At 54.2% G+C, this 18,620-nt stretch overlaps 1 protein-coding gene across 1 annotated transcript; it reads left to right on the plus strand.

Annotated features, from left to right (window-relative positions):
* Positions 1-11,272: 11,272 nt before the first annotated feature.
* Positions 11,273-17,592, plus strand: Pitx1 (paired like homeodomain 1). Its single transcript, XM_047556333.1, has 3 exons — positions 11,273-11,709; positions 13,965-14,197; positions 16,118-17,592. The coding sequence occupies exons 1-3, from the start codon at positions 11,541-11,543 to the stop codon at positions 16,658-16,660; spliced, it is 945 nt and encodes a 314-aa protein (XP_047412289.1). The 5' UTR covers positions 11,273-11,540; the 3' UTR covers positions 16,661-17,592.
* Positions 17,593-18,620: the final 1,028 nt, after the last annotated feature.

Raw genomic sequence — 18,620 nt, forward strand, 5'->3', positions numbered from 1 at the left:
GGAAAATGGACTGATTATTTGTTCTGATGAGGAAATGGCCCAATACAGAGTCCAGCATAGATTACCACATAGATGGCATTCAAAATACCAACCCCTCTGTATACATCCATAGGTATTCAATAGATGCTTGCTGACTGAATCACAAATGGCTAATTGGAGTTTAAAAGAAGCAAGGAACACCAGACATATTTCCCTGAGCAGGTTGTAGGATCAGGCAGTCAGGCAGGTGCTAGCCACCAGTTTTCTCTTCTGTGGCAGAGTCCCACCCCTATGAGTAGAGGCCTAAGCTGGGTATCTGAAGTCCCTTACCAAGAAACCCAGGGCACCTCACCCATCAGAGGTAACTGCCAGCACACACCCTCCCAGCATGAATATTTATTTAGGATTTTCAGAGAAGGGAAAAACACAGAGTACTTCAAAATACTCTGTAGAGGAAAAAGGTGCACAAAACCCTGGCCTGGACATACTGGACATAACACATGATCTACAAAGGTTGCTCCCGAGGAGCATGTGAGTCTGTGGCTGAGGGCCAGTCCTCCACATATGGTCATCCCTATACCTCACAGCCCTGCAAGGCAAGAACTCAGCATCCCACACTGACCGGCTGAAAAAAACAAAGCTCACAATGCTAAGAGGGCAGAATTGGAATTCACACCCAGTCTGATTCACAATCAGCCTTCAGTACCAGGAAGAATCTGTACCAGACATGAACATACAGAGCATCATAGGTCCCCAAATTCTGTCCCAGGTAGACCTGGGTAGTGTAGCCAGAGTGCTGTTGTACACAGTCAGGGCAGAACCCCAAACCAACCTCACAACTCCACAAAAAAATACAACCCATCTGTCCACAGGGACATCAGCCCATGGACCCCCAGGAACCACAACAGTCACTTGGAAGCCACCAGCCCTATGCCTCCAGGATTCCCAGGCTGAAGGGGAACAACCCCACAACACTGAGGAAACATAAATATTTCAAGAGTAGCTCCCTCCCAGTCAGTCTCCAATCATGTTTTCAATTGTCATGAAACAATTCAGAATTTCCAACTCAGGGCTAATAGGCTGCCATCAGCCAGTCAGCCAGTGCAGGCAGAGATAATTATGTTAAAAGCTTCCAACAGGACTGTTCACCCATATTAGCTCCCCAAATTGTCTGTCTGCAGTAGTGACTGTGCCCCTGCAGGCCCCAAGCACCCATGCAGCAAGCAGACACCTGGAAATCTACTGAGGTACTGGCCACAGCGCCAGATGGTTAAAGCAAAGTCCTCCAAGGGAGCAGCCCCAGAAATATAGGGGCCCCTTAACTTCTCACCTCCATATTTCTATGCCAAGCTCTGATCTCCTATACTCACGGTAGATGAATGGACAGGCAGATGGACTGAAGGAGAAACAGGAGGACAGTTGGAGTGGCAAAGTGAATGACATTGCAACAATCTGCTCCTGTTTCACCTCATCAAATCCATCTTGCACTCTCTAGACAGTGTGATCTTTCAAAAATATAAATCTGACCAGATCTCTCACTGTTTCAGTCCTCCCTCTATTCTTCTTTGCCTTCAGGATAACACTGCCCCATCCCCGAAACAAGGATTATGAAGCTCTGTGGCATCTGTTTCCCACTTAATTCTCCAACTTCCTCTTCCCCCTTGCTCTGCTTTGCCACCTGTCCCCAGTAGTCAAGTGGCTATTACATAGCCCTACTGACTTCCTTTTAGATTGTCATGTGAACCACAGTTTCTCCCACCTCAGAGCCTTTGCACATGTTATTTTCTTTCTCTGTTTTGGAGGTGGAGGGGCAGGTACTAGGGATTGAACCCAGGGGTGTTTAATCACTGGGCTACATCTCTAGCCCTTTTTATTTTTTTATTTTGAGACAGGTCTCACTAAGTTGCATAGGCCCTCACTAAATTACTGAGGCTGGCTTTGAACTCCCCATCCTCCTGCCTCAGCCTCCCAAGTTGCTGGGATTATAGGCATGCACCACCACGCCCAGTGCACATGCTGTGTTCTAGGGAGGGGAGCCTAGGAGGATGGACAAACTGTTCCATGCAACTCCCTACAACACCAGGCTGCAGATTTGCTCTCCAGCATTGAACTCCAAAAACAGTTGTTGATTTATGTGTCAGCTTCCTCTGCTCAATGCAAATGAGCAGGAACTGTTCATTGCTGCAATCTCAAGCACAAAATATATTCTTTCTAAATTTTTGCTGACCTAAGAGAGGCCAATCTAGGAGGGTTCCAGTCCAGGACTCCTTCCTCTATTTCATATAGATACTCACAGGACTGATATATATATATATATATATATATATGTATGTGTGTGTATATATATATATATATGTATGTGTGTGTATATATATATATATGGCATATATATATTTAATAGAAATATATATATATATATTTAAAATCCCTAAATGACCTCATTTTGCTTTGGCTGCTAGGAATCTGAGTGCAATAGACCAATGATTAAACACACTAATATCTTACCTGATCCTCAAGGTTCTTATCCAATCTTATAGCCTCCAACTCCACCCTTCTCATAGATCAAAAAGGGAGCACAAATAGGTCCCCCCATCCTTGCTCTGTGGACCCAACCCTACAGGTAGTCACCAGACTCTGATCCTTCTGAGACTTTATGGTAACCTTCCATCTATCCCCACAGATGGGTGCAGGAATAATTCTGATGGGTTTCAGACTCCCCCCTCACTTTGGAGTGGAATCCCTACCCAGACCATGAGCAGCCTCCCGAGTACCTCCACAAGGCAGGGGTTTCTTTGGAAATCACCTTCCTTCCCTGCCACCAGCTCAGAGAACTTGTTCCAAGTAGCAGCTAGGATTCTTGGAGGAAGGTGGCAAGTATTCATTCCCATAGTGGGAACTCTTCACACCTTTTTTGGTGGGAGGACTCCCTGACCTTGGCCAACCATATCTTGAGCCACTCTTCCCCCATAAAGTGATTGGTTCAAGAATGGGCATGTAACCTGCACCCAGCCAATCAACTTCACCAAACCCTCTTACATATTGTAGGGAGGGTCCTATAATTGGCAAGAGAGGATATATCCTGCTCTCAAGGAGCTAACAGCTGGTAGAAGCAACAAATTTTAATCAATAATTACACAAATATTAATTTCAATACTATTAAAGTAAGAACTACAAAGGAAAAGAGGACTCTCTGTACTTTTACCAAATATTGAGATAAATATTGCTTGAAGAATTGGTATAGCTTTCTACACAACCATGGCTAAAGACATTTTGCCTATTATATTCCGTGTAAATCATGTAACAAATTCATCTCAGAATTGAGGAGAAAAACTTCTTTCAGAGGTAGCATGCCAGTTTGGAAAAAGAGACAAAGTAAATGTGCCAGCTAATTCTTCTGAACCCTTCTGATTAGGCCCCTGCAAGTTCAAAGCTAAATTGATACTTAGGAAGGGGGACTGTTACTGCCCTTCCTGGTGGATCAGCCCAACCTTCCTTTCTCTGTTCCTCATCCTTCTGCCTTCAAAAGAGAAATACATGTACTCCAAAATGTCAAAATCTATAGGGCAATTATAAACGCTTCCTTTTTGAAGAAAGAAAAATAAGATCATAAAAGGTATGTTTTGGCCCATCCCAGTTCACCAAGAACTTCCGGGGCTTCCAGGCTCTGGTCAGGCCCCACCCCAACAGCCTGCTCAGTTTTCCTGGGCCAAAACTTCTTAGTGGCTAAACCAGTGTAGGGGCAGTTCTACTAAATCAGAAAAGGGTCTGCTTTTGCCTGACTCAACCTGCTTGATTATGCAGGGGAAGGAAAAAACAAAAATAAGAGCAAAGCAACCTGGCAAATGTCACTGTTAGCATTCAGTCCCTCTGCACACAGGATTCCAGGTCAAGTCTCAGACCTTCATCATTTCATCCATCTTTCAGGAAATGGGAGCTATTCTCCCATTTCACTGGTAGGGAAGCTGAGGCTGAGAGCCGTTGGGTGACTTAACCAGTCACATAGCTAGTAAACACACACACACACACACACACACACACACACACACCAGACAAGATTCCAACTCTGGTCTCTGGTGCCAGAGTCAGCATTTTGGCCACCATAGGTACTGCCTGGGAACAAGGACATACAGAGAATCTCACATACTGCCCAGTGACCCCCTGGAACAAAATCAGGAATGCAAGAATAGGAGGGTGCAACTTCCTGCCACAGACACCTGAGCGAATGCCACCCCAGTTAGGTGTCTGTGACTCCATAGTAAGGTTGCATTTATGACTGAAGATGTTGGGCACTTGTGGTGCAAGAGGGTGGCAGAAGACAGGGTCAGAAGCCTCTGAGCTCAGCAACTCTAGAGGAAAACTCTGCCAACAGGCCATTTTCACACATAAAACAGCCATAGGAGATGTGGGGGAGGGGAAGACTGGAATCCCTACAGCGCAGGCTCCAAGTCAAAAGATGGCTTTTCATCCAGGCAGACCCAGTCCAGGTCTGCAAGCAGCAGCTTTGGAGACTCCCCTCTTAGCTCTCTGTAAGCACCTTAGCTCCTCACACCCACCAGAGAGGGGCTCCTGCTGATGAGGGTCAAAGGGATGGTTGTGGAGAACCCCCTTTCCCACAAAGGGCCCGGCAGGGTACAGGGGCCATTTCGCAGGGCCGTAGCACCAAGGCCTCAAGGAGCCTGGGTCGGCCTGGCTTCTGGCTTTGGAGGTTGGGGCAGGGGTCCCGGGTGTCTGCGTTCAGGGCCACGCGGCCCTGGAGGCACCAACCAGCAGGGCGCCTGGGCGGGCGAAGGGTTCCGGCCTAGCCCGCAGCAGCTGTGGGCGAGAATCAGGCAGGTAGGCGCCGCCGGTGACTACACCTCATGAAAAATTAAAGCCTGTTCGCCGCGCTGCCATCTCCCGCACCTTGTACCTAAGCGGCTGCCCCGGACCCCGCGACCGTCGGCGGGCAGGACACAGCCCGATTTGCCTTCCCATCCCACTGCCTCCAACAGCTGCTGTCTCAATCTGGGCACTTGGGGAAGCAGCAATAGGTTTAGCCAATTGGTTTTCCCTAGTAGACTTCAAGCGCAAGGTTATCCGGCCACGGAGCACTGCCCAGGCACACTGTGGGCTGCGGGTGTGTGAAGGGCAAGCTCTCAGTTCCACTCAGTTCTGCCCATCTCCCAACAGCCGTCATCCAGGAATAGGCTTGCGGGGCCGCGGGGCTACATGGGTCGAGGCCTCCCACTTTGCCAGCCTGGAGCAGGATGACCGTTGGAGCGTGTTCAGGCGCTGGAACTGGACAAGGGGTTCGCAAAAGTGTCTGTCCTGGTGGGGTCGGTCTCCCCTTTCCTCTGATGTCCAGCGGTTGAGGGGAGTGACGGAAGGAATTCCCCAAGCACGGTAAGTCGGGCGGTCGCTCCTCCCCAGCTCACCCCACCCCTACCCTGGGGTCGATCCTCAATCCTCCATGGCTGCCAAATTCTGCGCAGCGGACTCTGCCTGCCAACAAGCAAGACCAGCTCCCACCCGCAGGCTGAGCAGAAAGGAGGAAAGGTAGAATCTAAAACCCCGGCTTGATGGTCACCTGGCAAGACCCCGGGAAACTCCCGCCAGATCCCGACTAAACGAATATCAGGCTCGGCCGCTTATGTGCAAGGTGGGAAACTGAGCCCAAAGAGAGAAAGCGTGCTGGTCCAGGCTGGGACCCGCAGCGGCTTCGTCTGCCTGCCGCTGGGCCCCTCCCTGCACACGCAGTCCCGGGAGCGCTCCCGGGACTCGGCTAGCCTCCAGTTGCGCGGACCTTAACCTGCGCCGGGAGGGAGGCCAGGGCCCCTAACCCGTGGGACTGCACGCCGCCCCCTCCCAGCCGGTTCAGGCGAGTGCCTCGCTTCCCCTCCCCCCCCTTCCCGCCTCCCCGGCCCGTGTCCCCGCCTTCCCCGCGGGCGACGGGCGGCGGCGGCGGCGGGAGGAGCGGATCGAACCGAGGCAACCCCGACCTTGAGCGCTGGGATGTAGCGAACCAGCGAGGATCGGAGCAGCTCACAGCCAGAGTCAGAGCTGGATCAGGAGCCACCGCCGAGCCGAAACCTGAACCAGAGTCCGCGGAGGGCGAGCCCGGAGCCGACGAGCAGCAGATCCAGTGCTGCCCGGGTGGGGTAAGAGACTTTGGGTTAGAGGCGCGGGGTCTCCGCGATGGAGGGGCGCCGAGAGATAATGGCCAAGTCCTGAGCTGTTTGCTCCGGGCGTGTGTGGGGTCCCGCCAACTGCGCGGGACAGCGCAACGCGTGTAAGGTCGGGCGCCATCGAGGCAGAGCGAGGAGCTCGTTCCTGAGCCCAGTGCATGCCGTCACTGAATATTATCTCACCTGATCTGTGGCCCACTCTGTGCCTCGACCTCAAGGCACCCCAAGAAGGCAGCAGCCTCAGGGGCGCGGGTTCTGGCCCCGCGAAGGTGCAGCCCTGGAAGCCCCTCGCGGCAGCGCCGGACGCAGGGGGCTTCTGGGAGAAAGCCGCAGGCGAGAGGGGCGCCCGGTTGCGCCCAGAGATGGGGGCGCCACCACGAGTGGAAACGTTGGCCCCTCTGGACGGCCCTGGATTTTGGCCGTAGCTTCGCGTCAAGAGGGTATTTTTCCTAAACGAAACCGCTTCATTCGTTCGTTCGTTCGTTCGGGCAGCAATATCTCAGAAAAGCAGCAGACCTCGGCCAGAGCCCCAGCTCTCTTCACCCCGGACCCCGATGTTCTGCCGCCGCACTCCGAGGTGCCCCAAACCTATGGCGGCCTGCCCTCGCTGGCACAGGCTAAGCTTTTCCTTCCGCTGAGAGAATACTCAAGTGCTCTTCGCAAAGTCCAATAAAGACGTTTCCGCGGCTATCTCCCGGGTTTGGTTGGTGACGCAGGGTCCCTGAGCACGCAGCCGCTTCTCTAGAACCGGGTCTCCAAATTTTGAAATTGACTAGTCTCAAATTTTGAGAGGATTATGTTGTGGCAAGGCCAGGGCCCCGAGGCCCAGGTCGCAGAAATGGGAGTCCCTGGTTAAAATTCGGGTTCCAAGATTTTCCCATTTTAGGAATCCCCTGAATCTAATAGATATTTGAGCCCACTTTTCTGAGAGAGTAAGGCTTGGATATTCTCTTGGTATCCCAGTGATTTCAGAGTCACCAGGGTCAGAGGGAGGAAACCCCAGGTTGCTGTCCACTTGGTGGAGGATGCAAGTCTAGAGTTATCCCCCAGGTCTAGGGTAAGGGCCAAAGCTACAAGCAGCAGGCAGAGCATGGGAGAGGACCAGGTTGCCCATGCCCTTTCCCCAGGTTGCTTTGGGCCTTCCCATCTTTGCCAGGGAAAAGCTGAGGGGGCTCAGGCTTGGAGACCAGGCTGCCTGGACTCTAGGATACAGAGGGGAGACCAAGAGAGTCTCAGAGTGTCCTCTCCCCAGGAAGGCAGCTGCTGGGAAGAAAAGGCTGTGGGACAGCAAAAGCTGGCTCCTTGCTCCCTGGTTATTTGACTAGCCACTGCCACTTTCAAAGCCTTCCCTTCCCCTCAGCTCAGTCATTCTCTAGAACGGAGACAGCATTTCGTGGACAGGAGAGCCGTGGGCCCTACCAGTAGGGAGAGTTCTTGTATTTCCTTCATTTCATTGTGCCTTTCTGGTAGTCGTCCTACCAAATACATCCTAGCTCTCACCCAGGACAACCTGGGGAACCCCATTTGGCAGGAAGCTTCAGAACTGGGTCCTAAGAAGCCTAAAGAATCCCAAGGAAGTGTTCTGGACTCGGAGAGAACTCCCCATTCCTTTCCCTCCACCCTGGAAATTGCTTGTGTTAAAAAAAAAAATAGCTTTTATTGGGACAGGGGTATTAGATCAGACAGAGGAGGTAGGTGGTCCCCACTGCACTCCAAAACTGGGTTTTCTAGTTTGAACTTCTTGGAAGCGTAAGAGGCTTAGGACTGGAATGTCCCAGAGAGTCAGGGATGGCCCTGGGGGCAAGCCATGGCACATTCTTTCCTTTTTCCTAAAATCCCTTGATTCTGGGAGCAAGGATTAGAGCAAGGTACCCCTGTGAGTGGGCAGAAGGACACCCCCCCATGAGGGCCCTCCAACCACCCTTCCCAAATTAAGTTATTAAAACCGCTCTTGGGCCCAGAATCTGTTTTGAGTCAGCCTAGTTTCAGAAGGGTTCCCTGTGGTGACTACATCAAACCCCTACAACAGCCTAGGCCCCTTTGCTCAACTCATCCAGGACCTTAATCCCCAAATGTCTTGAAAATCACAAAATTGTTGCAAGCTCTATGTGGCTAGAAAGAAATGGGGGAATAGGGCACATGGTCCTAGCTCCTCTCCTCATGTCCACCCCAACATCAAGTGAGCTGGAGACTGAAGCAGTGAGCAGAGTCCCATGTCAGACAGAGTCCCATGAGGCACAGTACAGGTCAAGCCATGCCTGAGGTGACACGGCAAAGTTGGGGGGCATGGATCCTCTGTTCCCAAAAGATTGCTACCTCCTGTTTGTGTTGGGGGGGAGGGGTCTGTGAGTGTGCCAGAAGCTCCTACACAAGTAGGACAGTAAGCCATGGGAGACTGTAGCTGGGAAAGAACCAAAAGTTTATCTTGGTCCCTTCTCTAACTAATCAGACCACAGCCTCCTTTCAACCAGTCCCTTCCTTCTTCCTTGATCATTTAGTAGTGCTGAACATCCTGCAGACTCCTTAGCCTCAGCCTCTCTTTGGGACTAAGGGTCAGCTAAGTAGTTGGGCTCAGGCATCACTCAAAAGGATCTGAGGGTGTTTCCATCCACAAAGGTGACATCAAAATCTTCAAATAAAGGGAATTTGTGTCTGCCTGGAGCAGTGCCAAGGGCCTGGGCCCAGAAGGGCATGCAGCAGGTACTCAATAACTGCATTAAATGCACCAATAGTGAAGGATGTACATCCTGGACTGAGCAGTTGTAGGTGCAGAGTCACAAAACAGTCCACATCCACAGAGGGCCTCATAATCCCCAGAAACAGACCATTCATTTCTATGTCCCCACCCACATATGCACTGTGCTTCCCACCTAGGCCCATTTTGTGGGCTTAGAACACACCTATCCAAAAGCAGCCAGCTTTCATGCCAAAGAGCACATAGTGTGTGTGTCCATGTATACAGAGCATACCTACCTGGAAGTGAAGTAGGGATGTGAACGTGCACACTCGCGTGCCTGTGTGCATCCAGGTTGTCCTACAGGGTAAAGCAGACACATGGAGGACTGTGTGTGAAGGGGCACTCCCTAGCATGCTGCAGCACCTGGATGTCTCCTTGAAAGGTGGTGTCCACAGCTTCAGGAGACTCAGCCAAGGAATGCGGTAAAAGATAGAGTGGAGGGCGACAGCTCTGCAGTTATGCTTCCCATGTCCTTCTTCCCCTGACCAAGGCTAATTTCATCCTGGGGGTCTTATAAGAGGAAGACCACAGTCATTGGAGCTTCCCCTCCTCTTGGAAAGCATCCTCCCTCCCCCCTCACACTCAGACCCTGCTCCCTGTGTCATAGACACCCAGTGAGAATGGACCAGGCACTAAGGAACTGGGCCCTCTCTCCACAGCTCAGAAGGGGAAACTTGAGCTGAGGGTGAGGGAGTGGGAGGCAGGCCTGACTCCACCCTTCATGCCTGTCCTTGCCCCCACAATCTTCATCAAGGAGCTCAGTCTGGGTGCTTCCCCTCTGATGAGGGAGGGGTGGAGGAAAACTCAAAGGGAGAACCTTTGGAGGACCCTGATGTTGACACCTGGACAGTCAGTCCAAGCAGAGACCCAAGGAGATCAGGATGTCCTGGGTTCTGGGATGAGGGTGCTGGGCCCCAAGAGTAGGGAAATGTTTCTCCCCCAGGCAACTCTCCTCTCTACCACACTGCCCCTCCAGTTACTGGGTCTAATGGAACTGGTGGGCAGGTGAGGAACATAAGTATCTGGGGTCTGGCTGTGGCCAGAGAAGCAGGTCAGGGCCATGCCCTGCTGCCCCAGTTGCAGCCTGTTTGCTCAAGATGCTGAGGTCTCAGGGCCAGTTAACAATTGTTGAGCAAAATCCTTCGACAAACTTCACTTAAGTGAGAGGACTAGAGAAGGGGATCACTCTTGGGAGCTTGGGGGGGGGAGTGTCTTTGCCTGTGCCAGCCAGGGCCCCCTGGAGCCACAGTTTAGCTACCACCGTGTGGGAAAGAATCTAGAAGAGAAGGCTTCCTGCGCTGCCCGCCCAGCGTTGGAAGACAGCAGTCACCTGGCCTACCAGGCCTGTGCCTGAAGTCCTGGGAAGCCAGAGCACAGGCCCCAAGCGCCAGGGCAACGCTACCCTGAAGGATGACAGAGGCTGCCAAGGCCAACCCCCTGGCTGCCAAGGCCAGGGCTTGGCCGTTGAAGGTGCAAAATAAGGGGAGAGGTAGAAAAGGCAATGGAGCCTGGCTGGGCTCTTGGGGTCTCCCGCTGCACTCGCCAGCGGCCTAGAGCCAACAGAAACGTTTCGTCTGATTAGAAGCCATCATTTCTATCCCAATCCCGGAAAATTGACTGCGGTGCAGAGAGGGAGGCCTGAGAAGCAGCCTTAGGGGAGAGGGTCCAAGCTAATTAGGAGGCAGCATCCGGGGGCCCATTAGAGCGCAAGCGGCTGTCACTCAGCCGGGCCGAGTTCCCTGGAGAAGAGGCCGGGGAAGGAGGGGCCGGCGGCCCCTCGACGAGGACACCGCTGGGAGCTGCCGGAACGGGCCCCGGGCTCTGCCCCCGCCCTGGCGCTGGCTCCAAGGCGCCCGCTCTGCTCGATCCTGCTCCTCGAACATTCACTCATCCTGGGCAGTTCCCGCCAGCGGTTGGGGACTTCGAGGCAGCCCAGACAGGAGTTGGCTCTGAGCGAAACAAGTCATTTGGGGCCCGAGGTGGGCACTAGCCGCGCGGGACTTGCAGACCAGATGCGTTTCTTTTGTAAGGCCGAGGGAGAACTCGGTGTGTCACCGGGGAAGGAGGGAGAGGCGCGGTGAGGCCGCGGGGGGCGGGGAGGCGGCGGGAAGGTGGCTGCGGAGGGGGAGGGCGCGGGCGAGGCAGGGAGGGAGGGAGGGCGGCAGAGAGGGCGCGGCGGCGCGGGCGGCTCGGGGCTGGATTCCGCCCGCGCTCCCTAGCTAGCTCGTTCGCTCGCTCCCTCCCTCCCCAGCCCCCTCCCACCCAGGCCCACCCCACCCACCACCCCTGGCGCAGGGACTGCTGGAACCTGGCGGTGCGCACTGTCGCTTTAAGACTGACTCTGCCGGCGCCGTCCGGAGCCTTAGAAACCGGCCCCGGATCGGGAGCCGGAGCCGGGGCCGGGCGGGCGGCTGAGGCCCGAGCGGCGGGAGCACAGTGCGGAGCGCAGAGTTAGGCGCTCGGTCGCAAAAATCCGCCGCTGCCCGCCCGGCCCCGCTGTCCCGGGCGGTCCATGGAGCGGGCGCGGCGTCGCTGCCTGCGCGGGCAGCCCTGGGGGGCAACCGCTTAGGAGCCGTGCTCTTGTCCTCGCAGGTCGCAGCCAGGGCGGCCGGGCGAGCCCAGCCCCGGCTCCTGGAGCGCCCGCCAGGGTCCCCACCTCCATGGACGCCTTCAAGGGGGGCATGAGCCTGGAACGGCTGCCGGAGGGGCTCCGGCCGCCACCGCCGCCGCCACATGACATGGGGCCCGCCTTCCACCTGGCCCGCGCCGCTGACCCCCGCGAGCCGCTCGAGAACTCAGCCAGCGAGTCGTCTGACACAGAGCTGCCAGGTAAGCGCGGTTCCCCGCGCCGCGCGCACGGATCCTACCCGGGCGCGGGGAGCAAGGCCTGGCTCCCCGCGGCACAACCAGATTCTCTCTCCGCCCCATGAGGGTTAAGAGCTTTCTTTTTCCCAGTGTTGACCTGACGGTGAAGGTGGAAATTTACACACACACGCATACACGCACACACACTAAGGCACTTCCACGCGGTTCCCACGCGCCAAGAGATGGGCAGATGTATGAGCCTATAACCAGGGGGTTGGAGTGACAACCCCTGTTGATCTTGGGCAAATAGAACAGGGAGAGAAAAAGTTGGGTTTGCGCAAGTGAGCGCTGAAATGCCGCTGGGACGAAGGAAGAGAAGCAGATCGAAGGGAATGGGACTGACGGGCGAAAAAAATTGCCCACAGAGACCGAGAGGTGGGCAGGCACCCTGACAGACAGGGTGATGCAGATTGAGAGGGACAGACCCAAGAGAAGGGGCGGGCGATCCGAACAAACTGAGAGGAGGAGGCAACGTCAAGTAAAAGGAAGAGACAGAGGACTGCGAAGACCAGCCGGCCAAGGGGCGCGGCCATACCCCCGGCAGGGTCAACCAAACCCGGAGAGAGGGATCCTGGCCCACGTGCGTGGCCAGAGCTCGGGGCCACAAGGCTGTCCAGCCGAGCTCCCTTCTCAGCTCCGGCATGTATCCCACTGGGCTGTCCATTTGTCCGAGAGCTTGGGCTTTTCCCCCAGACGCGAGCTGATTCGCGAGTGGGTGGCACGGACAGTAGTGCGGCAAATCCCCGGCCAGTCCCAGCTGCCGGGCTCTAGGAGCTACTCCCGCGCTCGTGATTCCAACTCCGCGTCGCCGCCGTGCTCCTGGCTCGCCACTCCCCAGGCTGTGGGTGCCTCTTCGGCCTTCATTTCTTAAACCACCGCTTAAGTGTTTCTCTTCGCGTTTTAAATATCTATTTGTTTCTGTTTTGCATCTCTAAGTAACTTTCCCTGAGCGGTTCTGTTTGCTTGGTTAAAAAACACTCAATGCTGGACTGTACTTTTGCTTTCAAAAGTTTAAAGCGCGGTGTTTGGTTGGTTTTTATTTTAAAATTCATAGAACTGTAGATTGATTTTTAAGAAACTAAATCTAGGAAGATGAATCAACAATTTTAACTATTTATTTGGAAAAAATTAATATACTAGATGTGTCTCTCTGGAATTTAAAATATCAACATACAGCATTATTCTTGGAGAGCTTTTAAAAAGCCAGTCCAAAATGGCGCATTTCTCCGAGATTTTCTCTAAATCCATAGGCAGTGTGTTATTTGGGGAATTTAAATTATCTAACTATAATGTGTTTCTCTGGGATTTAAAATTTATGTCTACGAGGATGTTTATGGGAAGGGGTTCAAAATTTATCTACAATAATACATGGATTTTTTTAAATGCCAGAGAAATAAATGTCTGAGTTTATACACGTACAGCTTTGTATTTAGTATTTAGCTAGAGGTGTTTAGACGAAGATTTGATTCTTAATTTACGCTTGCTGTTTGTTTTCTATCTGCCGATTTTTGAGGGGTTTTTTGTTGTTTGTTTGTTTTGGTGACCCTTTCTGTGGTTTTTAGGCAGAGAGCTATGAAATTTTCTGAACTTTTGTGTTTTGTTTTTAAATCATTTTTCTTTACGTTTCAACTTTTCTGTCACTGCATGTGTTTTGTGTAGATCTAAAGAAAGAGAGGCTAAAATAAAGCCTGAGATCACCTAGATAGAGGGGTTTTCCAGGCCTTGGGACGGAGGCCTACAAGTAAGGCCGAGAACTCGAGTGTGTTGGGACTTCACACAGCCTTGGGGAGAAAAAAATGGAGGGGTTTCAGTCCACCACCTGGTTCATGCCCCACCGACACGCTAGCTTCAGCCTGGAAGATCTGATCCTAGTTCAGAAAAGCAGAGACTCCCTCAGATTTAGACCCCCAAGCACCCGGTAAAAACAGTGTATGTTTGCCGGTGACAGCTGCAGCAGGGCCAAGCCTAAGTGGAGCTGCGGGAGCAGGCCCTGCCAGCCAGGAACCCAGGCCCACGGCCCTGGCTCCTGGGTTGTTCTCCACACGCCAGACCAGAGGTGCCTACTGCAGACCAGCTCCCGGCAGGCTCTTGCCAATGGGGACAATTCCCAGGGCCCCTGGCGGGAGGGAGGGCTGACGGCCGGCGCTTCGGTGGAACCGGGACAGGGTGCAACAGGGCTTAAGCCCGAGGTGACCCGCGCCCGTTCCTGCCTGCTGCAGAGAAGGAGCGCGGCGGGGAACCCAAGGGGCCGGAGGACAGTGGCGCGGGCGGCGCGGGCTGCGGCGGCGCGGAGGACCCAGCCAAGAAGAAGAAGCAGCGGCGGCAACGTACGCACTTCACAAGCCAGCAGTTGCAAGAGCTGGAGGCCACGTTCCAGAGAAACCGCTACCCCGACATGAGCATGAGGGAGGAGATCGCGGTGTGGACCAACCTCACGGAGCCCCGTGTGCGGGTGAGCTCAGCGCCCGCGTCTAAGGGTACCAGTTCAGAGGGCTCCCGCCTGCCTCAGCCATAGCCCTCGGAAACTTAGACTGCACTCACACTTTCCTTCATGCCTGCTCCCTCTCTCCCTCCACTTATGACCCCCAAACCCTGGGTCCCGGTTACTGGCATCTGCTAGGCCCCTAGGTCACTAGCTCCTCTGGCTGCTGCCGCTGTTTCCCAATTCTTATCTGACCCTCTGGCTCTACGAGCCCCATCTCAGAGACCTGTAGCCCCAAGGGAAGGGACTCTTCCATGCTGAGGGTCTAGGATTCACTTCAGTGTTGAGGATATCCTAGGCCAGAGATTAAGCAGAGGATTCCCTATGATTGGGGACATCAGGAGCTGCAGGGCCTTCCTCCGAAACCGAAAGGGAAAGGCAAATCCTGCCTGGCTGCCTCGAAGAGGCCTGAAAGGTGCCTGGGTTTGGGTTTCAAAACTTTTTGGAACAGTGGTCTCATCCCACACTTAACTTCTTCAAAATCTCAGGATAGTCTCCACCTTCCCCAGTCATTTACCAGGTCATGGCTGGACCCTTGGCTTAATGCCCCTTTCTACTGTGGGCCTGGGGTCAAATGAGGGTGGCATGGCCCTCTCAGTCCTTTGGGGGATGTAAGGTCTTGGGCCCAAACTTGACTGGATGCTTCCATGTCTCTCTGATTCCCAATAAGCTAAAGGTTTTCTGACCAGAGCAGCAAGAGAATCATTTCTTACCCCAGTGAGCAAATATTTAATCAGATATTGGGAACATCTCCCAAGCCAGACCAAAGTCCCACCTGACCCACAGAATCCCTGCTATAACCCCAATCCTCACCACTCCCCAGTCAGGCTGCCTAGGCCAGTAGGACTCTGGGTGAAGACACAGCAGCTCAGTAATCCTGAATTTACTAATTCTGTCCAGGTTTATGGTGGGGGCTGGTGTGGAATCAGGTCGTGTCCATTCTGGGACCCGGGGAAAGCTCAGATGCAGGGTCCCCCCAGCCACTGATCTCTGGAAACTCAGTCCAGGAAATTCAGCCCGGGGAGTGAACAAGGGTCAAGGAGGGCAGGGTACCTTCACGGGGTGAAGATCCCGAAGGACCTGACATTTGGGATATAAGGTCCTTACCAAATTTTGCAGGATAAAGTGGAGGGGGAGATTAGAGAGAAACTAGTAAGCTAAAGGAAATTAAATATTTGCGGAGAAACATATTTGGCATATATTTAGGCAGTAGGAAAGAAATTAAATATTTAAGGGAGAAGCAAAAGTATCAAGTATTTAGGAAAAGAAAGAGTCGTCTATTTAGGAGAAATAGTGAAATTCAGATAGTTGGAAAGAGGAAAAAAACTAAATATTTGGAGAAGAATCAAAAGGATAAAAAATGGGGGCTAAAGAAGAAAACAGACTGAGGGAGAAGAAAAAGGTTCAGATAGTGAGGTGGCCCGAACAAAAATAAACTTTGGGACAGAAATGAAAATTCAAATATTGCAACTAAAGATGAAAACAGACTATTTGAGTGATGAAAAATAGACCGGAAAGTTGAAGATGGAGAGTCACGTTTCAGGGAAGAAAAATATCTTTTGTATTTGAGGGAGAAGAGAAAGGATGGAATATTTAGATAGGGAGCCATTTGGGGGAGAATGCAAAAGGTGAGCCGGTTGAAAGAAAGATGGAAACGAATGTTTGTTCAAAGAGTGTATTTGAAGAAACGGTTTCATTTGGGGAAGAGGATAAAGAAAAAGGTAAAAAATAGTGTTTTCTGGGGACAGGAAAGGAACCATTACGGAGAGGGAGAGAAGAAACGATATTCAGAAAGAAAGAAACGGGCGGAAAGCTCCGGGTGGCAGGGGTAAGGGTATGGGTCCTTCCCGCCCTCTACAGCCCTGACCCTTCTCCCGCCCCCTTCCCCAGGTCTGGTTCAAGAACCGGCGGGCCAAGTGGCGGAAGCGCGAGCGTAACCAGCAGCTGGACCTGTGCAAGGGCGGCTACGTGCCGCAATTCAGCGGCTTAGTGCAGCCCTACGAGGACGTGTACGCCGCCGGCTACTCCTACAACAACTGGGCTGCCAAGAGCCTGGCGCCAGCGCCGCTGTCCACCAAGAGCTTCACCTTCTTCAACTCCATGAGCCCGTTGTCGTCTCAGTCCATGTTCTCGGCACCTAGCTCCATCTCCTCCATGACCATGCCGTCCAGCATGGGCCCGGGCGCCGTGCCCGGCATGCCCAACTCGGGCCTCAACAACATCAACAACCTCACCGGCTCCTCGCTTAACTCCGCCATGTCACCGGGCGCCTGCCCATACGGCACACCCGCCTCGCCCTACAGCGTCTACCGGGACACGTGCAACTCGAGCTTAGCCAGCCTTCGGCTCAAGTCTAAGCAGCACTCGTCGTTCGGCTACGGCAGCCTGCAGGGCCCGGCCTCGGGCCTCAATGCGTGCCAGTACAACAGCTGACCGCCCAGCGGAGCCACGCTGGCCCGCGGCCGGCAAGGCGAGGCGCGGGGGCGGGCACCGAGGGCGCACGCAGGGCCACAACTCGCCGCGCCGCAGACCTCGCGTCTACGCGGTCCCCTCCTTCCCACCTCCCCACCTCCAGGTTTGGTTTTGTGTTTGCTTTTCCGGATCCCACTCTGCCCTCAACAAAACAAAACTCAAAAAACAAAAAAACAAAAGACATGGGAGAAAAGTGCCGCGAAAAAAAAAAATGGATGAGTTGCAATTTCCCTCGGGATGGCGCCGGTGGTGTGTGTTCGTTCCCACGGGCCCCAGCGGCCCACTCCGCGGAGGGGACGCGGCACCAGAAACGAGATCCGCGGCCCGGCAGCAGCGAGAGGACGCCCTTGTAGCCCGTATCCCCGCCTGAGCAGCGGCGCCTGCGAACTGGTTGTGCGGAGCCGGGACAGGCCTGGGATTCCCCGGCCCGGTACTAACCAAGATGCCACTCCTAGCTAGGTCCCGCCGAGCATAATTTAGCCCAAGCCGGATCCGAGTTGGAGCGGGCGTTAGGCTGGGAACGACACCCAGCCCGGGATCGGGCACTAGCCGTGGATTCGCACAGGCCCCGGTGCGCCCCCCAAGCCCTCGCCAGCCCGCGCTCCGGAGCCCTTTATTAAGGCCAAGGGGCCATAGCTGGTCTTGCGGACACGGCAGGGGTTGGGGTGGCTCGTGTCTGAGCACCCCTGCCCCAGCTTAGCCGCAGGCCCAGGTCCTCTGCTCCGTTCCCGGTCCAGGAGGTGGCCCCTGTCCCGGAGAACAACCCCCCTCCTTTACCGCCCGCCGTGCAAGAGTCGAGCCGGAAGAGCGCGGGGCGCGGCCCCAGGGCCCTGCGCCCACTTTGCACACCCGCTCTCCGGCCCGCGCCCCTGTTTACAGCGTCCCTGTGTATGTCGGACTGACTGTATAGAATTATAAATCTGTCTATATCGACTTGTCCATGTACGTCTATTAAAACCATAGTCCGAGCGTGCTAAGCACTGCCGAGCCCTGTGCTTCATTCGGCTGAAGAGGGAGGCAAACAGAAAGGGAACCACGCCACCCCGGGACCCATGGGTAGAAGGGAAGAACCGAGGCAACCCTCGCTAGGAGTGAGGGTGGTATGAGAATGGGACACTACCCCCATTTCCCCACCTCCGTTCCTGACCTGCTCTGCCAGGCGTTCTGGGTCCCCTCTTCTCGCTGCCCGAACCGCGAAGAGCTTAGTGTCTCGGCACAGCCCAGCCAGACAGCCCCTCCCTCCCTGGGCGCGAAATTGGGCAAGCTCTTCTCAAATTGTCCTTGGCTACCCTCGAAGCCCCTAGGGTGTTATGGGGCCCTTGCCTACCCACCACGTCGGGGTAGGGGTCTCTGAAAGCCTCTTTAGGGCTAGGGTCGCCTTTTCTCCTGTGGGCCCTTCCTGGCTTCCCATACTTGGAACTGGGCCCTGGTTGTTTGGGGAGGCTGGATTGGCCAGAGTCTAGCCAGGGCCTCCTTCTGCCTTTCCCTCTAGTTCCCTAACACACCTAGATCCCATCAGGGGTGCTCAGTTGGTAGGAAAAAGTGTTGATCACTCAGGACTCACTTCTCATTCCCTTCTATCCCAACTTATGGGGGCTGCTGGCTGCCTCAGCCCTCCCCTGGCTTTTGGAAACTACTGAACAAGTCCAGCCTGTAAACTGCCTGTAAAATTCTGCTTCCCTTAAGTAAGTCACTTCTAATGGCAAAACAAAATGTTTGCAGCTGCAGTGGGGGAGGAAGGAGGGGTTGATAGTCTGCTTCAGAATCACCTTGTGATGAGGATTGGCACTGCCCTGGAGCTGGACTGAGGCAAGACCTAGCTGGGATAGGGCACACCACAGTCTTAGTCATGAGCTAAGAGCTGGAGGGCCCTACCACACATTCTCAAACCAGGTCAACACTGACGGGAGGTCAAGAGTGT

The sequence above is a fragment of the Sciurus carolinensis genome, chromosome 6 (assembly GCF_902686445.1).
Source record: "Sciurus carolinensis chromosome 6, mSciCar1.2, whole genome shotgun sequence".
NCBI lineage: Eukaryota > Metazoa > Chordata > Mammalia > Rodentia > Sciuridae > Sciurus > Sciurus carolinensis.

What these genes read in the sequence shown, in the direction of transcription:
- Pitx1 (XM_047556333.1), top strand. Translation starts at nt 11,541, where the DNA reads ATGGACGCCTTCAAGGGGGGCATGAGCCTGGAACGGCTGCCGGAGGGG. An exon ending in GTCTGACACAGAGCTGCCAG is followed by an intron (nt 11,710 to 13,964) that starts GTAAGCGCGGTT and finishes TGCCTGCTGCAG; the next exon opens with AGAAGGAGCGCGGCGGGGAA. An exon ending in TCACGGAGCCCCGTGTGCGG is followed by an intron (nt 14,198 to 16,117) that starts GTGAGCTCAGCG and finishes CCCCTTCCCCAG; the next exon opens with GTCTGGTTCAAGAACCGGCG.